This window comes from Lontra canadensis, unplaced genomic scaffold, assembly GCF_010015895.1.
Source record: "Lontra canadensis isolate GAN:19392208 unplaced genomic scaffold, GSC_riverotter_1.0 scaffold21, whole genome shotgun sequence".
In the NCBI taxonomy this organism is placed as follows: domain Eukaryota; kingdom Metazoa; phylum Chordata; class Mammalia; order Carnivora; family Mustelidae; genus Lontra; species Lontra canadensis.
In genome coordinates, this window is record NW_022631015.1 from 16,577,641 (window position 1) to 16,594,117 (window position 16,477).

The window sequence follows — 16,477 nt, forward strand, 5'->3', positions numbered from 1 at the left end:
GAATAAGAGGGTCTGAATGGTCTGAGTTCAGAAACTTACTCCGGGCTCTGCCGTGCTCCCAGGGCACATGGAAGGTGTTCAGTAAATACCGACAGAGAGGAGAAAACAGGAAAAGGAGGAAGAACTCACTTGCTCTTCTGTGCGTTTCAATATAGCTCCTCAGGAAAGTAAGACACGTGTGCCAGACATGACAAAGCATGAAAAGTGAAGGTTCCTAGAACATGACAGACATTCTGAGATCCAACAGGGAGAACTGGAACCTGCTCCTTTCTAAAGGCAAAGCTATTGGGACTGAGGACATATCCCTATTCTTCAGCAACAGAGCATGCATAATTAGTGATTCTCTACACACTTGTCTTCTCCCTCTGTACCACCTCCTGCCAAAATCCAAAGTTTACGAGAAGGTGGCTCAACGAACAAGCATTAATACCCCTAAGACAAAACCCTGGACTCAAAACTAGTCGCACCAATAAAGAAAAACACACCTACCTCGATACTGAAAATTATGAGACAAAGCCTCTTTATTTTCTGTTTTGCTTTGTTTTGTTTTAATAAGGAGGCATAAAGCAGGTGTCTCTATGTTTGTCTAAATGCTTTTCTTCTTAAGGGAAATAGGACACATTCCTATAAACATTTCGTAAGAGCTACTGGTGAGAGGATTAAAGGTATGTACTTGGACTGTGCTAAAATTAATGTCTCTGCTCAGAAGTCCATACTTTGCCAAATAGAACAGTCCAAATACATAGCACAGGACAATTTACACAAATATAAATTTCCCTTTCCACCCTAACATGCAACATACACAAACTATTAAAAAAATTTTTGATCTAACTTTTAAAAGTCAACCAGAGAAGTATCTTCACCTTCTCACCAAAAAAAAAAAAAAAAAAAAAAACACCAGAAAAAATAACTTTTAGAACAAAAGAAACCTAATTTGGAAAGAACTAGTGTCTAGGTATCCTCCTAGATGTCACCACCACCAGCCGGGCCTCATGTAAATGTCTGGTTTCCCTTAATTTTTATTGGTTCTTCCTCCTCTCCCCACTCTCCACAGCAGGATGTTTCCCAAGGCCCAGACTCTATTCTCTCATGTCTTCTATCCCTCTCAATCCTCTCTTCGTTGACCACATAATAGATACCCCTTCCTTCCATCTCTTCTCTCCTCCTTACCAGAATTTACCCGACCTTCCTAGAGCAGAGACTGAAAACCTTGCATAACTGTGGGGCATCCATACCCGATGCTTTCCCAACCATTCCCAATTCAACCCATTCTCAAACCCAACTCATCAACTTCTCCCTGCACCAAACCAGCTCTTTCTTCTTGAATTCCCGCTGGATTTTCAGCCACTCTGTTTCAAACTCCAAAGTCCACTCTGACCCTCTTTGTTATATTGTCTCTTATATGCTCTCAGGATCCAAGTCCTGGATTCTCTATTTCTGCAACATTTTGATAATCTGACCCTTCCTCTTCTCCAGTCTCCTGGCACTGCACCAGCACAGGCCCTTCCTACCTCTCTTCTGGTACGTTTTATGGAATGCCATCTCCAACTCCCCCACTCCTCCAACCAAAACTTTACGTTCTGCTTTCATTTTAAAACCTACTGAAGCAGAGCCTTAACTAGTCCACTGCTTTGGTCAAAATAGGTGGTAGAGACACAATGAAGGCATCAAGGGCCAACCCCGGCATCGAGGCCTTCCAGAGCTGGATTTGCATTCAACCTCTTTCTAGATCTGTCACCCAAGACTCCCTTTCATGTCCAGCTCTGTGCCCTGTCATTCTATGAACACAGTTGATGCTCCTCTCTTGGCACATCCATCTACAATCAAATGACCAAATATATGTGAGGCTTTAATAAAAAGGTTTTGTGCACTTTTGAAAGTACATCCTTAAGTACTGAATGTTTCTGAAGCTACTGTAAATTATTGGGCTTCTGTTACATTTTATTTTCTAATTGTTCATTAGTATAGTATAGAAAAATACAATTTGAATTTTGACCTTTGTCCTGCCACCTTGCCATTTATAAGTTCTAGGAACTTGTTTGGAGATTTCTTAATGTTTTCCAGGTATGTGACTATATTGCCTGTACATAAAGATGCTTTTGCTTCCTCCTTTCCAATCTGAGTATCTTTTATTTCTTTTTCTTGCCTTATTACACTGGCTAGGAAATGCAGTCAATGCTAAGTGGAAGTGGCTAAAATAATATCTTTGTGGTCAGTCCTTCACTAAGTATGATGACAGCTGTAGATTTTTAATGGATGCCATTAACAACATTAAGTTTCTGCGTCTCTCTAGATTGTTTCAAGTTTGTTCATAAATAAGTGTTGAACTTTGTCAAATGTTCTTTTTTTGCATCTACTGAGATGATCATATGGTTTTTCTTTTATATTCTGTTGGTACAATAAATTATTTTTAAAAATAATAGACTATTTTAAAGCAGTTCTAGAGGGGTGCCTGGGTGGCTCAGTGGGTTAAAGCCTCTGCCTTAGGCTCAGGTCATGATCCCAGGGTCCTGGGATCGAGCCCCGCGTCGGGCTCTCTGCTCAGCAGGGAGCCTGCTTCCCTTCCTCTCTCTGCCTACCTCTCTGCCTACCTGTGATCTCTGTCTGTCAAATAAATAAATAAAATCTTTAAAAAAAAAAAAATAAATAAAGCAGTTATAGGTATATAGAAAAATTGAGCAGATGGTGCAGAGGTCCCTCTTGCGGTACCTCCCAACAGTTTCGCCTATTAGTAACCTGGTTAATGTGTTATATTTGTTATAATTGATGAGCCAATACTGATAAATCATTAATAACTAATCCCCGTAGTTTACATCAGGATTCACTCTTTTGAGCTATATAGTTCTTGAGTTTTGATAAACGCATAATTTCATATATCGCCATTATAGTATTACACAAAGTGGTTTCAATGCCCTAACATCCCACGCCTCACCTATTCACCCCTTCTCTTCTCTCACTCCCATGGCAACCACTGATTTTTTTTTCCTCTTTGAAGGCAACCAAGTTTTCATTGAATTTTAATTTGGATTTAAAGTGAATCTGGCATATTGTAAGTACTGATTTAAAGTTAGATACTATTAATAGTAACAATGGAAATGGCATGCTAAGAGTACGGTACTCATATTCCTTATAAATATAAAGAATGAGAGACCTCTCCTGCACAACAGTTGAGTAAGAATAGTGCTAACTCACCCAAATAGTCCGAAGGACAGCCCCTCCCTTCTCCTAATCAGTAACCCTACCTTAGAATATTTCTTAGTAAAATGCATAAAATCCCTACAATAATAGAAACAGCACATATTGCAGGTAGGTGACTATCATATTTACCATTATCACATAATCAGACAAAATTTCAACAATTAGACAAAATTTCAACAACTGCCCAAACCAACTACACAAAAAAATATTCCTTAAAACACAAATCAATGACAAGAGAATCCACAGTGCTGGTGAGGTCTGTAAAGTCTCATGGGCACTTCGGGGTCAAGCCAGACACAAGCATCTGGATAATGGACCAGCCAGATACTTGGATTGTCTTGAGAATGGAATCAGGACCCACTGTGTCCTCTGGCTTAATCCAGCAAAGTGGCTCTGTCCATCAGTGAAGGGGAGTAAAAACTTAGCTGGACTCGAACCATTTTTCCTGCTCACCTGTTGAGTGTCCTTCTGCTCCAACAAATCTCTCTTTTTTTCTTTCCTCTCCTCACACATCCAACAGTCGCTCTGTAGCTGCCATGTTTTGTGTGGTCCTGTCCCAGGTACACTATAATTTTTGTAATGCCTGTAGTTTTGCCTTTTCCAGAATGTCATATAGTTGGAATCATACAGTATAAAGCCTTTTCAGATTGGCTTCTTTGATTTATCAATATGCATTTAAAGTTCCTTCATGTTTTTTCCATGGCTTGTTAATTCACACAGTATTCCACTGTATGGATATACCACAGTTTGTTTATCCATTTACTTACTGAAGAACATCTTGCTTGCTTCCAGTTTTGGGCAAGTATAAATGAAGCCACTGTAAATATTCATGTATAGTTTTTGTACGGTCACAAATTTTCAACTCATCTGGGTAAAAACCTAGAAGCATTATTACATAGCTAAATGATAATAGTATGTTTGGCATTGTAAGAAACTTTCAAGCTGCCTTCCAAAGTAGCTAGACCACTTTTCATTCTCACCAGCAATGAATGACAGTTCCTGGCGCTCCACACCAGCTCCTCACCAGCCTTGGTATTGTCAAGATGTTAGTTGTTCTAAGAGGTGTGCAGTGGCATCTCATCGTTGTTTTAATGTACAAGTCCCTAATGACATATGATGTTAACCATTTTTCATCTGTGTGTTACCCATGTGTGTACCTTCTTTCCTGAGGTGTCTGTTCAGGTCTTCTCCATCTTTTAATCGGGTAGTTCATTTTCTTACTGGTGAATTTTAAGAGTTTTTTGTATATGATGGATAAGAGCCCTTTATCAGATATGTTTTGCAAACCTTTTCTCCCAGTCTGCGGCTTTCTCTTTCTCTTTTTTTGCAGAAGTTTGTACTTTTACCGAATTCTACTAATCAATTTTATTTTTACAGGTCATACTTTTGATGTTGCATCTAAAAGGTCATCAGCAATGTCAAGATCTCGTAGATTTCCCCCACACTATCTTCTAGAAGTTTTACAGTTTTGCATCTCATATTTAGGCCTACAATCAAAACTGAGTTAATTCTTATGAAGGGTATAAAGTCTATATCTAAATTCATTTCTCTGAATGCTAACGTTCAGTTGTTCTAGCACAATTTGTCTCCTCTATATTTCATTTCGATATTTCTACAAACCTATCTTCTAGTTATTTAATTCTCTCTTCAGCTGCATCAAGTCTGCTGCTAAACCCAAACACTAAATTCTTAATTTTGGTTTTGGGACTGTCAGGGTGAGAACTTCTACTGGGTTATTTTCCAAATCTGTTTGGTCACTTTTTTAAATTTCTAGTCCTCCCCAACATTTTGAAGTCTTATCTTTTATCACTTTAACTATAATAAGCATAGTTACTTTAAAGTTCATGTTTAATAGTTTGAACATCTGAAGCACCCGTGGGTCTATTTCTACTTTTTATTATTTTTGCTATTTCCCGTTCATGTTGCCTTATCTTGTAATGCACCTCTTTGATTGTGTGCCAGACACTGTATTTTTAAATACAGTGTCCCTCAGTTGGTTAAGCAATTGCCTATGGTTCAGGTCGTGATCCTGGAGTCCCAGGATCGAGTCCCACATCAGGCTCCCTGCTCAGCAGAGAGTCTGCTTCTCCCTCTGACCCTCCCCACTCTCATGCCTGCTCTCTCTCAAATAAATAAATAAAATCTTTTTAAAAAAATGGTCTGTGGAATCTTTAGAGACTTGGGATTACACTTGCTTCTGCCAGGTGCCTGTGGGAATGTCCCATTCTAGGATCACTTTGATCTAATTTTGAGATTAATTAACAGACTATTTAAGATTAGATCAAGCACTAATTTTAGTGCTTGAGACTTCCTGATCACAAAAAGAACTTATAACCACACAGTAATCCATGTGAAGGCAGATTTAGTTCTGTTTCATCTTTATACTGCACCCATAGCTGCATCTCTATCTACTTTGCCAACCCAAAGTATAAAGCGTTTACCAAGGATTCTACCTCTAACAAACTCTGAACTCTAACATTTCTTTTTTATGAATTTTTATTAACATATAATGAATTATTTGCTTCAGGGGTACAGGTCATGAACTCCAACATTTTTGCCCTCTTAGGCTCGCCAGATCACATGAGGCAGTTAGAAACACTGCTCTGCCTTTAAGCTGCTCTATGTGAATGGCATACACTCAAAAACCAGGCTGACCTCTCTAAATTTCCACCAATCTCTTGGATTTTATTTGATAATTCTTCACTAACTTGCAATTTCTCCAGTGCCTTCAAGCATAAGTTTTAATATTAGTTCCAGTCTTATCTGTCCTCAGATCTGCAGACGTCAGAATGAGACCCTTCATCCTATGACTTCCATGAATATTATGCCTCTTGTGGCCCTTAACACAACTGATTTTATACTAAATTGTGCCTATGTTCTCTCTCCCACCCCCATTAGAATGCAGTATCAGGTCTCATTCATGTAGCATTTTGCCCCCTTCCGAGAAAAATTTCTTCTTAAATTGAACCAACCAGTCTTTGATGATTTTGCTGATTATTCATGTCAAAAAAATCTGTTTTATTTAGTTATTTTTTTTCCATTTTTAAAAAGCAGTTTTATTTTTTATCTAAATTTTTATTTAAATTCCAGTCAATCTAGTTAATCTAGTATAATACTGTTTTCAGGAGAAGTTAGTGATTCATCATTTAACATATAACACCCAGCACTCATCATAAAAAGTGTCCTCCTTAATGTCCATCACCCAGTTATCCCATCCTCCACCACCTCCCTCCATCAACCCTCAGGCTTGTTCTCTATCATTGAGTCGCTTATGGTTTGTTTCCCTCTCTCTTTTTTTCACCCTTCCCATATGTTCATCTGTTTTGTTTCCTAAATTCCACATATGAATGACATCACATAGTGTTTGTCTTTCTCAGACTTATTTTGCTTAGCATAATACTCTCTAGCTCCATCCACGTCATTGCAAATGTCAAGATTTCATTCTTTTTGATGGCTGAGTAACATTCCATTGTATATATCTACATCTTCTTTATCCATTCATTGGTCAATGGACACTTGGGCTCTTAACATAGTTTGGCTATTGTTCATAATGCGCTTATAAACATCAGGGTGCATGTATCCCTTCAAATCTCTAATTTTGTACCCTTTGGGTAAATACATAGTAGTACAATTGCTGGGGGGCAGAGCAGTTCTACTTCTAACTTTTTGAGGAACCTCCATACTGTTTCCAGAGTGGTTGCACCAGCTTGCATTCCCACCAACAGTGCAAGAGGGTTCCCCTTCCTCCATATCCTCATCAACATCTGTTGTTTCCTGTGTTGTTAATTTAGCCATTCTGACAGGTGTGAGGTGGGATCTCATCATGGTTTTGATTTGCGTTTCTCTGAAGGTGAGTGTTGTTGAACATCTTTTCACTGTCTGTTAGCCATCAGGATGTCTTCTCTGGGAAAATATCTATTCACGTCTTCTGGCCATTTTTTAACTGTATTATTTATTTTTTGGGTGTTGAGCTTGGTAAGTTTTTTGTAGATTTTGGAGAGTAACCCTTTATCAGATATGTCATTTGCAAAAACTATCACTGTTTAAAATCAGTAAGATTTCATTTATGTAATCATCATGAAAAACACTTTTCCCTTTCCTGTTTGCTGTAATGTTTACAGTTTCTGCAAGAAAAGACCTTATTTTAATGTCTTTTTTTCAAAATATGACTCTATTGTGTCACTTATTTCAAGACCATATTTATACTTCTCAGATATGCCTTATGACATATACATATATATATATTTAAATGTGGTGATTTCACATTGATTTTACTTTGAAAATTTCATGGTCCTTCGTAGGAACTATCAATAGAATCCTTCAGGAAATCACTAAGCTCTATATACTGAATAGAAAATAACCCAGAAAATCTTTATGTATAAAGAGATTAGTGATTTTTTTTAAATGTGTTTTTGTGCCCCTTAATTTCAGGGCTTCTCCTTCACCAAGGAGCCATATGTCTAACTGCTTAGGATTTCATTGCTTTTTTCTGTAGGGAAAGAATTAAATGCATCACAAGGTCGACAATCTGCTCTGAAAGCTCTTGGACCAACAGCAAGGGAAGGAAAAGCTACTTAGGGCGAAACTCACATCTTTCTGAGTAGCAGAGACACCTTTTCGGTCGCAGCTTTTTGGGACTATGTCCACGTCAGGAAGTGCTCAGGGAGAACCTTCTAATTCCTCAGGGCTGGCTTGATGCCAGTGCTTACATTTCTATAACATCATATATTTCCTCTTTCTTAAAAGATCTCATACTATTTGTTCCAGGTGGACCTTCCGTGCTAGAGCTGAAACGTTAGTGCCAAGGACAATTCCTATATTGCCTTCAGTAACCATAAAGGATAATATTTAGCATTTTGGTGAGTTTCCAGTTGTAAAAGCTAAGTTTGATTTTTCTTTATAGCCTGAGAGGCAAGTAAGTCGAATCTACTTCAGATGCCTTACCCTCCCCCAGCATGCCTTAGATTCTGACCATGTAATGGAGAGTGGGGGTGATCAGCCTGTCTTGATTCCATCTCAGAGACCAAAGTTATAACCAGCATTACTGGTCAGGGACTGGTTGAATTTCTCCATCCTTTTGGCACTAAGCGTCCCTTTGATACCCAATAAAATACTCACCGGTAACAAAATCAGCCTTCAATTATTCAGGAGTTGATCAGTCAGATCCCCCTTCTCATATTCTTTCCCCCACCTACTCTCTAACTTACGGGTTACTCCCTGGTAAACAAACCACTGAAGACTGGCCAGCGCAAGGAGAACTTGCTTTGCTTTGCTCTGAGGACCAGAGCATTAATTCCAAGAATTAAATAATGTATGAAAATGTTTTGCAAATCTAGAGGAGCATTCTAATGTTATATCTTTACTGACATAAATTGTTTTTTCACAGTTTAAATTTTAATTAGAATGTCGATTTTTCTTCTCCATGGGAGAGGTGTTCCACATGGGTTACTGAGATGAATCAAGTCCTGGATGTTTGCACACTTAGTGCGCACGCCAAATTCCACATCAACTGCTTACCTTGGGAGGTTTCCTTAATGATGGAAACAAAAATTCAGCAGCCAAAGTAGAAAGGGTTGTCAACACAGCAGCCACATCAGAGGGAAGCAATGAAAGAGAAAAAAAAAACATAAGGGAAACTCAGCATCTTCATAACATGATCTGAAAGGTATTCTATTTTACAAAGATGAGAAGCCAAATTCACTTCACTGCCTCAAGTGATAAAATCTGTTTAATGGGACGCCTGCCTGGCTCAGGTGATTAGGTGTCCAACTCATGGTCTCAGCTCAGGTCATGATCTCGGGGTCATAGGATCGAGACCCACAATGGGCGCTGTGCTCGGTGGGGAGTCTGCTTGAGATTCTCTCTCTCCCTCTGCTCCTCCCCCTACTCCCTCTTTTTCTCTCAAATGAATGAATAACTCTTTAAATAAGTAAAAGCCATGGCTCTCAACTATTTTCCCATATTTCAACATTCAAGAGAAATTTAAGAACAAGTTACAGCCTTCTCCCACCACCAGCCACACCAGCACTTTTTTAAACGTTCACTTTTGCATGTTACTTTCTCAAAAATGGCTGAAATTACCACCTGGAGAAAATTCTGAAAAGCAAACAGTTTTCAAAGTAAAAAACCAGGAGGCTGACCTGCTCTGCAAATGCTTTCTGTGTATACAAATTTAAAAAGTTGAACAATGATTTTTGTGCAATGCAATCCTATGACAGTCTGTAGCCTTCCTGATGTGGTTGTTTTTAATCAACCTCTAGTATCACCCATTCATAAACTATGAAATTATCGTGAAATAGAAATGAGGGGGTGGGGCACCTGGGGCTCAGTGGGTTAAGCCTCTGCCTTCCACTCAGGTCATGATCTCAGGGTCCTGGTATTGAGCCCCATATTGGGCTCTCTGCTCAGCGGGGAGCCTGCTTCCCCGCTCTCTCTCTCTACCTGCCTCTCTGCCTACTTGTGATCTTTCTCTGTCAAATAAATAAATAAAATTAAAAAAAAAAAAGAAAGAAAGAAAGAAAGAAATGAGGGAATTTTTCCCGTGGCTTTATTCCTTCTCCACAAGACATAAAATCTGGAGGATGACAAAATGAATTTTCCAGGGCAGAGGGCATGGAAATCAAAAGGTACAGGCAAAAATAGCACGGTGACCTTTCTCCAGCGCTGGGCCCCATGCTCCGCACAGAGGTCTGAGGGCCCTAGATAAAACCCGGAGCTCAGTAACAAGGGAAGAATGTCTACGGATTGTAAAATCAGGTAGACAACTCTGAAGTTTTAAATGTAGGCAAAGAAAACCATGACAGTCCCATAATGATGAAGCTGAAAATCATCTTCTCCAAATTTTGATTGCACCAAAAGGATCCCCTTAGGTCATCACCTCAGACAGTTGGGCACAATGGGAATGCGGTTTTTTAATCTTCCAGTTTTAGAGAAGAACCCTACCTAGAAAACCTGGCATCTCTGGCTGCCGTCAAGTAAGACTCAACACTCTGTCTACCCTTTCAAACAGGATAAACATTTATGAATGTTATAAGAAAAACGCACGAGTGCATTTAATTCTAAGAAAGCAATGGGACCTTTGCTCACTGCATAAACTTTTGAGGTTTCTGCCAAGAAATGTTCCTTAAGTGCAGCAGTGCTCTGGATGGCATCTGTTCTGAGCAGGTAGAACTATAATGAAAACATCATGCACAGTACTTTTGACTAAACCTTATTTTACTTGCTTTATTTTTTTAAAGCCATCTAAATCACTGCTCTATTTAACAAAGGACAGACAAGTCACTGGGGTTATAATAAGGTAATCATACGAAACAGCATGGACCAAGTTAATAAAATAAACATTCCAAGGGTGCCTGGGTGGCTCAGTGGGTTAAAGCCTCTGCCTTTAGCTCTGGTCATGATCCCAGGCTCCAGGGATCGAGCCCCACATCGGGCTCTCTGCTCCACGGGGAGCCTGCTTCCCCTCTCTCTCTCTACCTGCCTCTCTGCCTACTTGTGATCTCTGTCTGTCAAATAAATAAATAAAATCTTTAAAATAAAATAAAATAAAATAAACATTCCACATTAAGACTATGACGAGCCAAGTAACCTACTGGGGACAGAATGAGCTAAAAGGAATCCCAGGGATCTCTCCAAAGTTTTCGTGAACTTCCTTTAGGCCACGTCTGTGTAATAATCAGCAGCAGCAGCAAAGAAGTGCTAGTTTGTAACCCGTAGTATATTTACCTCCTGAGCTAACAATAAAGCCATCCGACCTTCAGTGACGTTCCAATGTGGTTTTCCTTATTCTTCTTAGGAAACCAATCTTATTTCAGCATTATAAATATTTTTAAAAATATATCCCTTTCACTTAGAAAGACAGCACATATGGGAATGGCAATATGCTTCTGCTACGTTTTTGTGTGTTTCTCAGCACTGTTTAAGAATAAATGGAGCCTGGATGGCTCAGTCAGTTAAGCACCTGACTCTTGTTTTTAGCTCCACTCGTTATCTGAGGGTCATGAGATCGAGCCCTGTGTTGGGCTCTGCACTAGGTATAGAATCTGCTTAAGATTATTTCTCTCCCTCTCCCTCTGCTCCTTCCTCCCCTATTCTCTCCCTCTCTCTTTTTTAAAAAAAGAATGGAGACTGGGGAGCATGAGGAAAAGGGAAGTCACTAAATGGACCTGCTTCTATCCATATTTACTATAACCACTTAGTTTAGAACAAAGATCCTTACTAAATAAGGAAAAGCAAGTCTCTTTGTGAACCAAAACTATACTTCATTAACTGGTAAAGATTTCCTGAGATGTGAATTAAGAGACAAGCAACTAAGTCATCCTAATTCAGAACCATGATTTACTACCCCAATCCCCAGAGGCTACATGACATTTGCTGGTAGTTGCGAAGAAAAAATTTTCCGATATGAGTAATACTTATACTATAACTAAATATAGTATGCTACCCCTTGAAAAAAACGAATACGCTATTACAATGTAAAGATAAAAGTTTTCATACATATTATGAAAAAGAATGAATAATATAAACCATCTATCAGAAACATCAATATTCATATTTTTTAAAATTAAGGCCTTTGTTGATTGTATCAGTAAAGGCGTATCAGAGAGTTTCCTAAACTCTCAGTAAGGTCCAGCCTGTTACAGATAATGGCATGGCTCAGAAAGAGGCAACGTCCTTGGCCAAACACTCAATCAACTACAAAGAACATCCCTTCTTCACTGCCCACCTTCTCATTCATCTTCAAAAAAAGTCCTGTTTCTAATCACGTGATCCTCTGTAAGTTCTCATGAGATTTTCAGTGTGTGTGTATTCCAAAGAAATAAACTGAGCACAATCTGATGTTTCAGAAGCCAACAAGGTTGCGTTTCTAGACCGCAGGATTTGGAGAGGAAAGAAGGGATGCACTATGGGGCTGGAACTCAATATTCCCTCAATCAATCTTAGCCGTTCTGTTTGTGGTCTCTGTGTGCCAGGTCACCTGAGGACCATAACAAAATGTAAAGAATGAAATAAAATAGAATGAGGGGGTTGGACTAGAATGTCTCCAACGTCTTCCTACTCAGGAACTGTTTCACAGTAATATATAATGTTAGAAACCCTGGTGGGAATTATTTGAGTCATTTCATAATTTTGTATGGTCCATGAAGAAGTGATTTTTAAATGAAATGTACTATTTTCAGTAAGTGTACTGTTCGAAAAAAATTTCCGTAACATTTATTATATGTGAAAATAAATTTTGACTTCTCCCACTTTCCAAAAAAAAAAAAGAAGAAGACGAAAGAAAGGAAAAAAAGAGGTGCTGATGTACATGGATAGTAGCTCCACTTGGCTGAACACCAAAGCTGCCTTTCTCTCAGGATAAGCAAGTCAACAGATCTCTTCAAGGTCACTGACACCAGGTATATTCACCACACTACCCCTGTCATTTGCATGCCTTGATGCCCTTTCTGTCTCCCCAGTTTGACCAATTTCCCCACTTTGAGACACGGCTCAAAGCTCAATTCAATTATTTCAATTCCACAAGCATTGCTGGAGACCACCCTGGCCTTTAACACCGCTGACAGGATACCCCAGGATCTCTGTGGTCAACAAAACAGCTTAGCACTCCTTCGCACACATCAAGTCCTGTAGCCTTCAGAAATTCTATCTTTGAATCTCATGTAGCCTTAAAATTTCAACTCCCCAAAAGCACAGGTCACACCACATGCTACTTATAAGAACTCAGAACTAATTTTTTACATTACTGAGTCAAACATAATCCAGATGTGAAGATTTTCTTTGATTACCAGCACAATCCCAAAATTTGGTGGCAAGAAAATCTCGCCTGTTTTCAATGACTTATTTGAAAATAGATATTTCTGTAGACCAGCATTTCATATAGGGAAATTCAATCAGAGGTTAACAAGGGTCAAACCCTCAAAAGCTTCAGAAGTCAACTAAATTCAGAAAGGGAATTTGATAGAACTAGAGGAGACACACACATGGAAACAGGACTGAAAAGATAAGGCAGACCTATACCGGGCCAGGTCTTGAAATGAAGAGTTTGTCCTTTAATAGGTAGTTTAGACATGGGAAGATTAACAAACAACTGAAATAAAGCAGTATAAATAACGTATTACCACAATAACCCTATGTAGCTGTAGTGCTTTCGTCAAACCTCCCATTGGAAGATTTACAGGACAAGGCATCTTCTGTCCACTATTTGCACCCCATCAACTATAGTTAGCTACTCAGAAGTTAGATGCCCAAAGACCCCAATGTGCATGAGCCCTAACATGAGTCAATACTTCAGGAGACGCGACAGATCAGTGTCTTCTGAAAGAGGGATTTCTCGTCCATGTGTTAACTACTTTATTGATTGGACATCGAAAATTGCCATAACCTCTATCTGAAAGATACGGAGCTAAATGACATCTGTCTCCTGGAGATGAGTCCAAGGACATGTATTTCTTTCCTTCTTCCTTTTTTTTTTTAAGTTTATTAGCAAAAGGCGATTTTTAGATGGTATCTTCACATGTTGAGACAATGTGGCTGGGCCTGGGAGTTTCTGAGCCCGAGACAACGTGTATAAGATATTTTTTATTTATCTGCTCTTCTCACGATAGTTCTGCACCTCAGCTAACAAAGGATTGCTCCCTTCATTTTTTTTTGTTTTTGAACATTTTTTTAATTAACATATACTGTATTATTGGTTTCAGGGGTACAGGTCTATGATTCATCAATCCCACACAGTTCACAGCACCCACCATAGCACATGCCCTCCCCAGTGTCCATCACCCAGCCACCCTACCCCTCTCCCCTCCCCAGCAGCCCTCAGTTTGTTTCCTGAGATTGAGTCTTTTATGGTTTATCTCCCTCTCTGGTTTCATCTTGTTTCATTTTATTCCTCTCTTCCCCTATGATGCTCTACCTTATTTCTTAAACTCCACATATCAGTAAGATCATATGGTAATTGTTTTTCTCTGACTGACTTATTTTGCTTAGCATAATACCCTCTAGTTCCATCCGTGTCATTTCAAATGGCAAGATTCCAACTTTTGATGGTTGCATACTATTCCATTATGTATAAATACCTCATCTTCTTTTTTTTTTTTTAACGATTTTAAGTATTTATTTGACAGAGAGAGATCACAAGTAGGCAGAAAGGCAGGCAGACAGAGAGAGAGGAGGAACAGGCTCCCTGCTGAGCAGAGAGCCCGATGCGGGACTCGATCCCAGGACCCTGAGATCATGACCTGAGCCGAAGGCAAAGGCTTAACCCACTGAGCCACCCAGGCACCTTATACCTCATCTTCTTTATCCACTCATCTGCTGATGGACACCTAGGCTCTTTCCATAGTTTGGCTATTGTGGACATTGCTGCTATAAACATTGGGGTGCCCCTTCTGATCATTATATTTATATCTTTGGGGTAAATACCTAGTAGTGTAATTGCTGGGTCACAGAGTAACTCTACTTTCAACTTTCTGAGGAACTTCCATACTGTTTTCCAGAGTGGTTGCACGAGCTTGCATTCCCACCAACAGTGTAGGAAGGTTCCCCTTTCTCTACATCCTCGCCAACATCTTGTCATTCCCTGACTTGTTAATTTTAGCCATTCTGACTGCTGTGAGGTGGTATCTCATTGTGGTTTTTATTTGTATTTTTCTGATACCAACTAATGTTCAACACTTTTTCATGTGTCTGTTGGCCATTTGGATGTCTTCTTTGCAAAAATGTCTGTTCGTGTCTTCTGGCCATTTCTTTTTTTTTTTTAAAGATTTTATTTATTTTTTTGTCAGAGAGAGGGAGAGAGAGCGTGAGAGTGAGCACAGGCAGATAGAGAGGCAGGCAGAGGCGGATCGAGAAGCAGGCTCCCTGCTGAGCAAGGAGCCCGATATGGGACTCGATCCCAGGACTCTGGGATCATGACCTGAGCCAAAGGCAGCTGCTTAACCAACTGAGCCACCCAGGCGTCCCTTCTGGCCATTTCTTGATTGGATTATTCTTTGCATGTTGAGTTTGATAAGTTCTTTATACATTTTGAATACTAGCCCTTTATCTGATATGTCATTTGTAAATATCTGCTCCCATTCTGTCAGTTGTCTTTTGGTTTTGTTGACGGTTTCCTTTGCTGTCCAAAAGCTTTTGACCTTGATAATGTCCCAATCATTCACTTTTGCCCTTGTTTCCCTTGCCTTTGGCGATGTGTACAGGAAGAAGTTGCTAGGGCTGAGGTTGAAGAGGTTTCTGCCTGTGTTCTCCTCAAGGATTTTGATGGATTCCTGTCTCACACTTAGGTCATTTATCCATTCGAGTCTATTTTTGTGTGTGGTGTAAGGAAATGGTCCAATTTCATTCTTCTGCATGTGGCTGTCCAATTTTGCCAACACCATTTGTTGAAGAGACTGTCTTTTTTCCATTGGACATTCTTTCCTGCTTTGTCGAAGATTAGTTGAGCAGAGTTGAGGGTCTATTTCTCGGCTCTCTATTCTGTTCCATTGATCTATGTGTCTGTTTTTGTGCCAGTACCATACTGTCTTGATGATGACAGTTTTGTAATAGAGCTTGAAGTCTGGAATTGTGAGGCTACCAGCTTTGCTTTTCTTTTTCAACATTCCTCTGGCTATTTGGGGTCTTTTCTGGTTCCATATAAATTTTAGGATTATTTGTTCCATTTCTTTAAAAAAGTTGATGGTATTTTGATAGGGATTGCATTAAATGTGTAGATTAGGTAGCATAGACATTTTCACAATATTTTTCTTCCAATCCATGAGCATGGAACATTTTTCCATTTCTTTGTGTATTTTTCAATTTCTTTCTTAATTGTTCTATAGTTTCCTGAATATAGATTCTGTTTCTTTGGTTAGATTTATTCCTAGGTATCTTATGGTTTTAGGTGCAATTGTAAATGGATTAACTCTGTAATTTCTCTTTCTTATTGTTGGTGTACAGAAATGTCATTGATTTCTATGCACTGATTTTATATCCTGCCACTTTACTGAATTCCTGTATGAATCATGGGGGAAAAGACATGAATTCTATGTGCTGTATTCCTCTAGCTCTGGAGTTCTGCAGTTCTTATTGATCAGTAAACTTGGTCTTAACTGGATGTTCTTGCTGATTTTCTGGGGGACGGGCCTGTTAACAGTGATTCTCAAATGTCTTTGCCAGAGGTGGAACTGCACTACCCTTGCCAGGGGCCAGAGGCTAAGTAATCTGCTTCCCTGAACACTTTCCATACAGCTTTGGAAGACGGGAATGAAGACGGCAGCCTCCCAGTCTCTGGCCCTGGAGGAGC

The 16,477-nt window shown here is 39.4% G+C and overlaps 1 protein-coding gene across 3 annotated transcripts in view; it reads right to left on the reverse strand.

The window, feature by feature from the left end:
• Window positions 1-16,477, reverse strand: part of KIF13A (kinesin family member 13A) — a 197,838-nt gene that overhangs the window by 108,589 nt on the left and 72,772 nt on the right. For all 3 annotated transcript variants that reach the window (XM_032861617.1, XM_032861618.1, XM_032861616.1), the window contains exon 2: window positions 8,716-8,728. In XM_032861617.1, coding sequence (XP_032717508.1) covers window positions 8,716-8,728 — 13 coding nt within the window. The remainder of the gene's footprint in view (window positions 1-8,715; window positions 8,729-16,477) is intronic.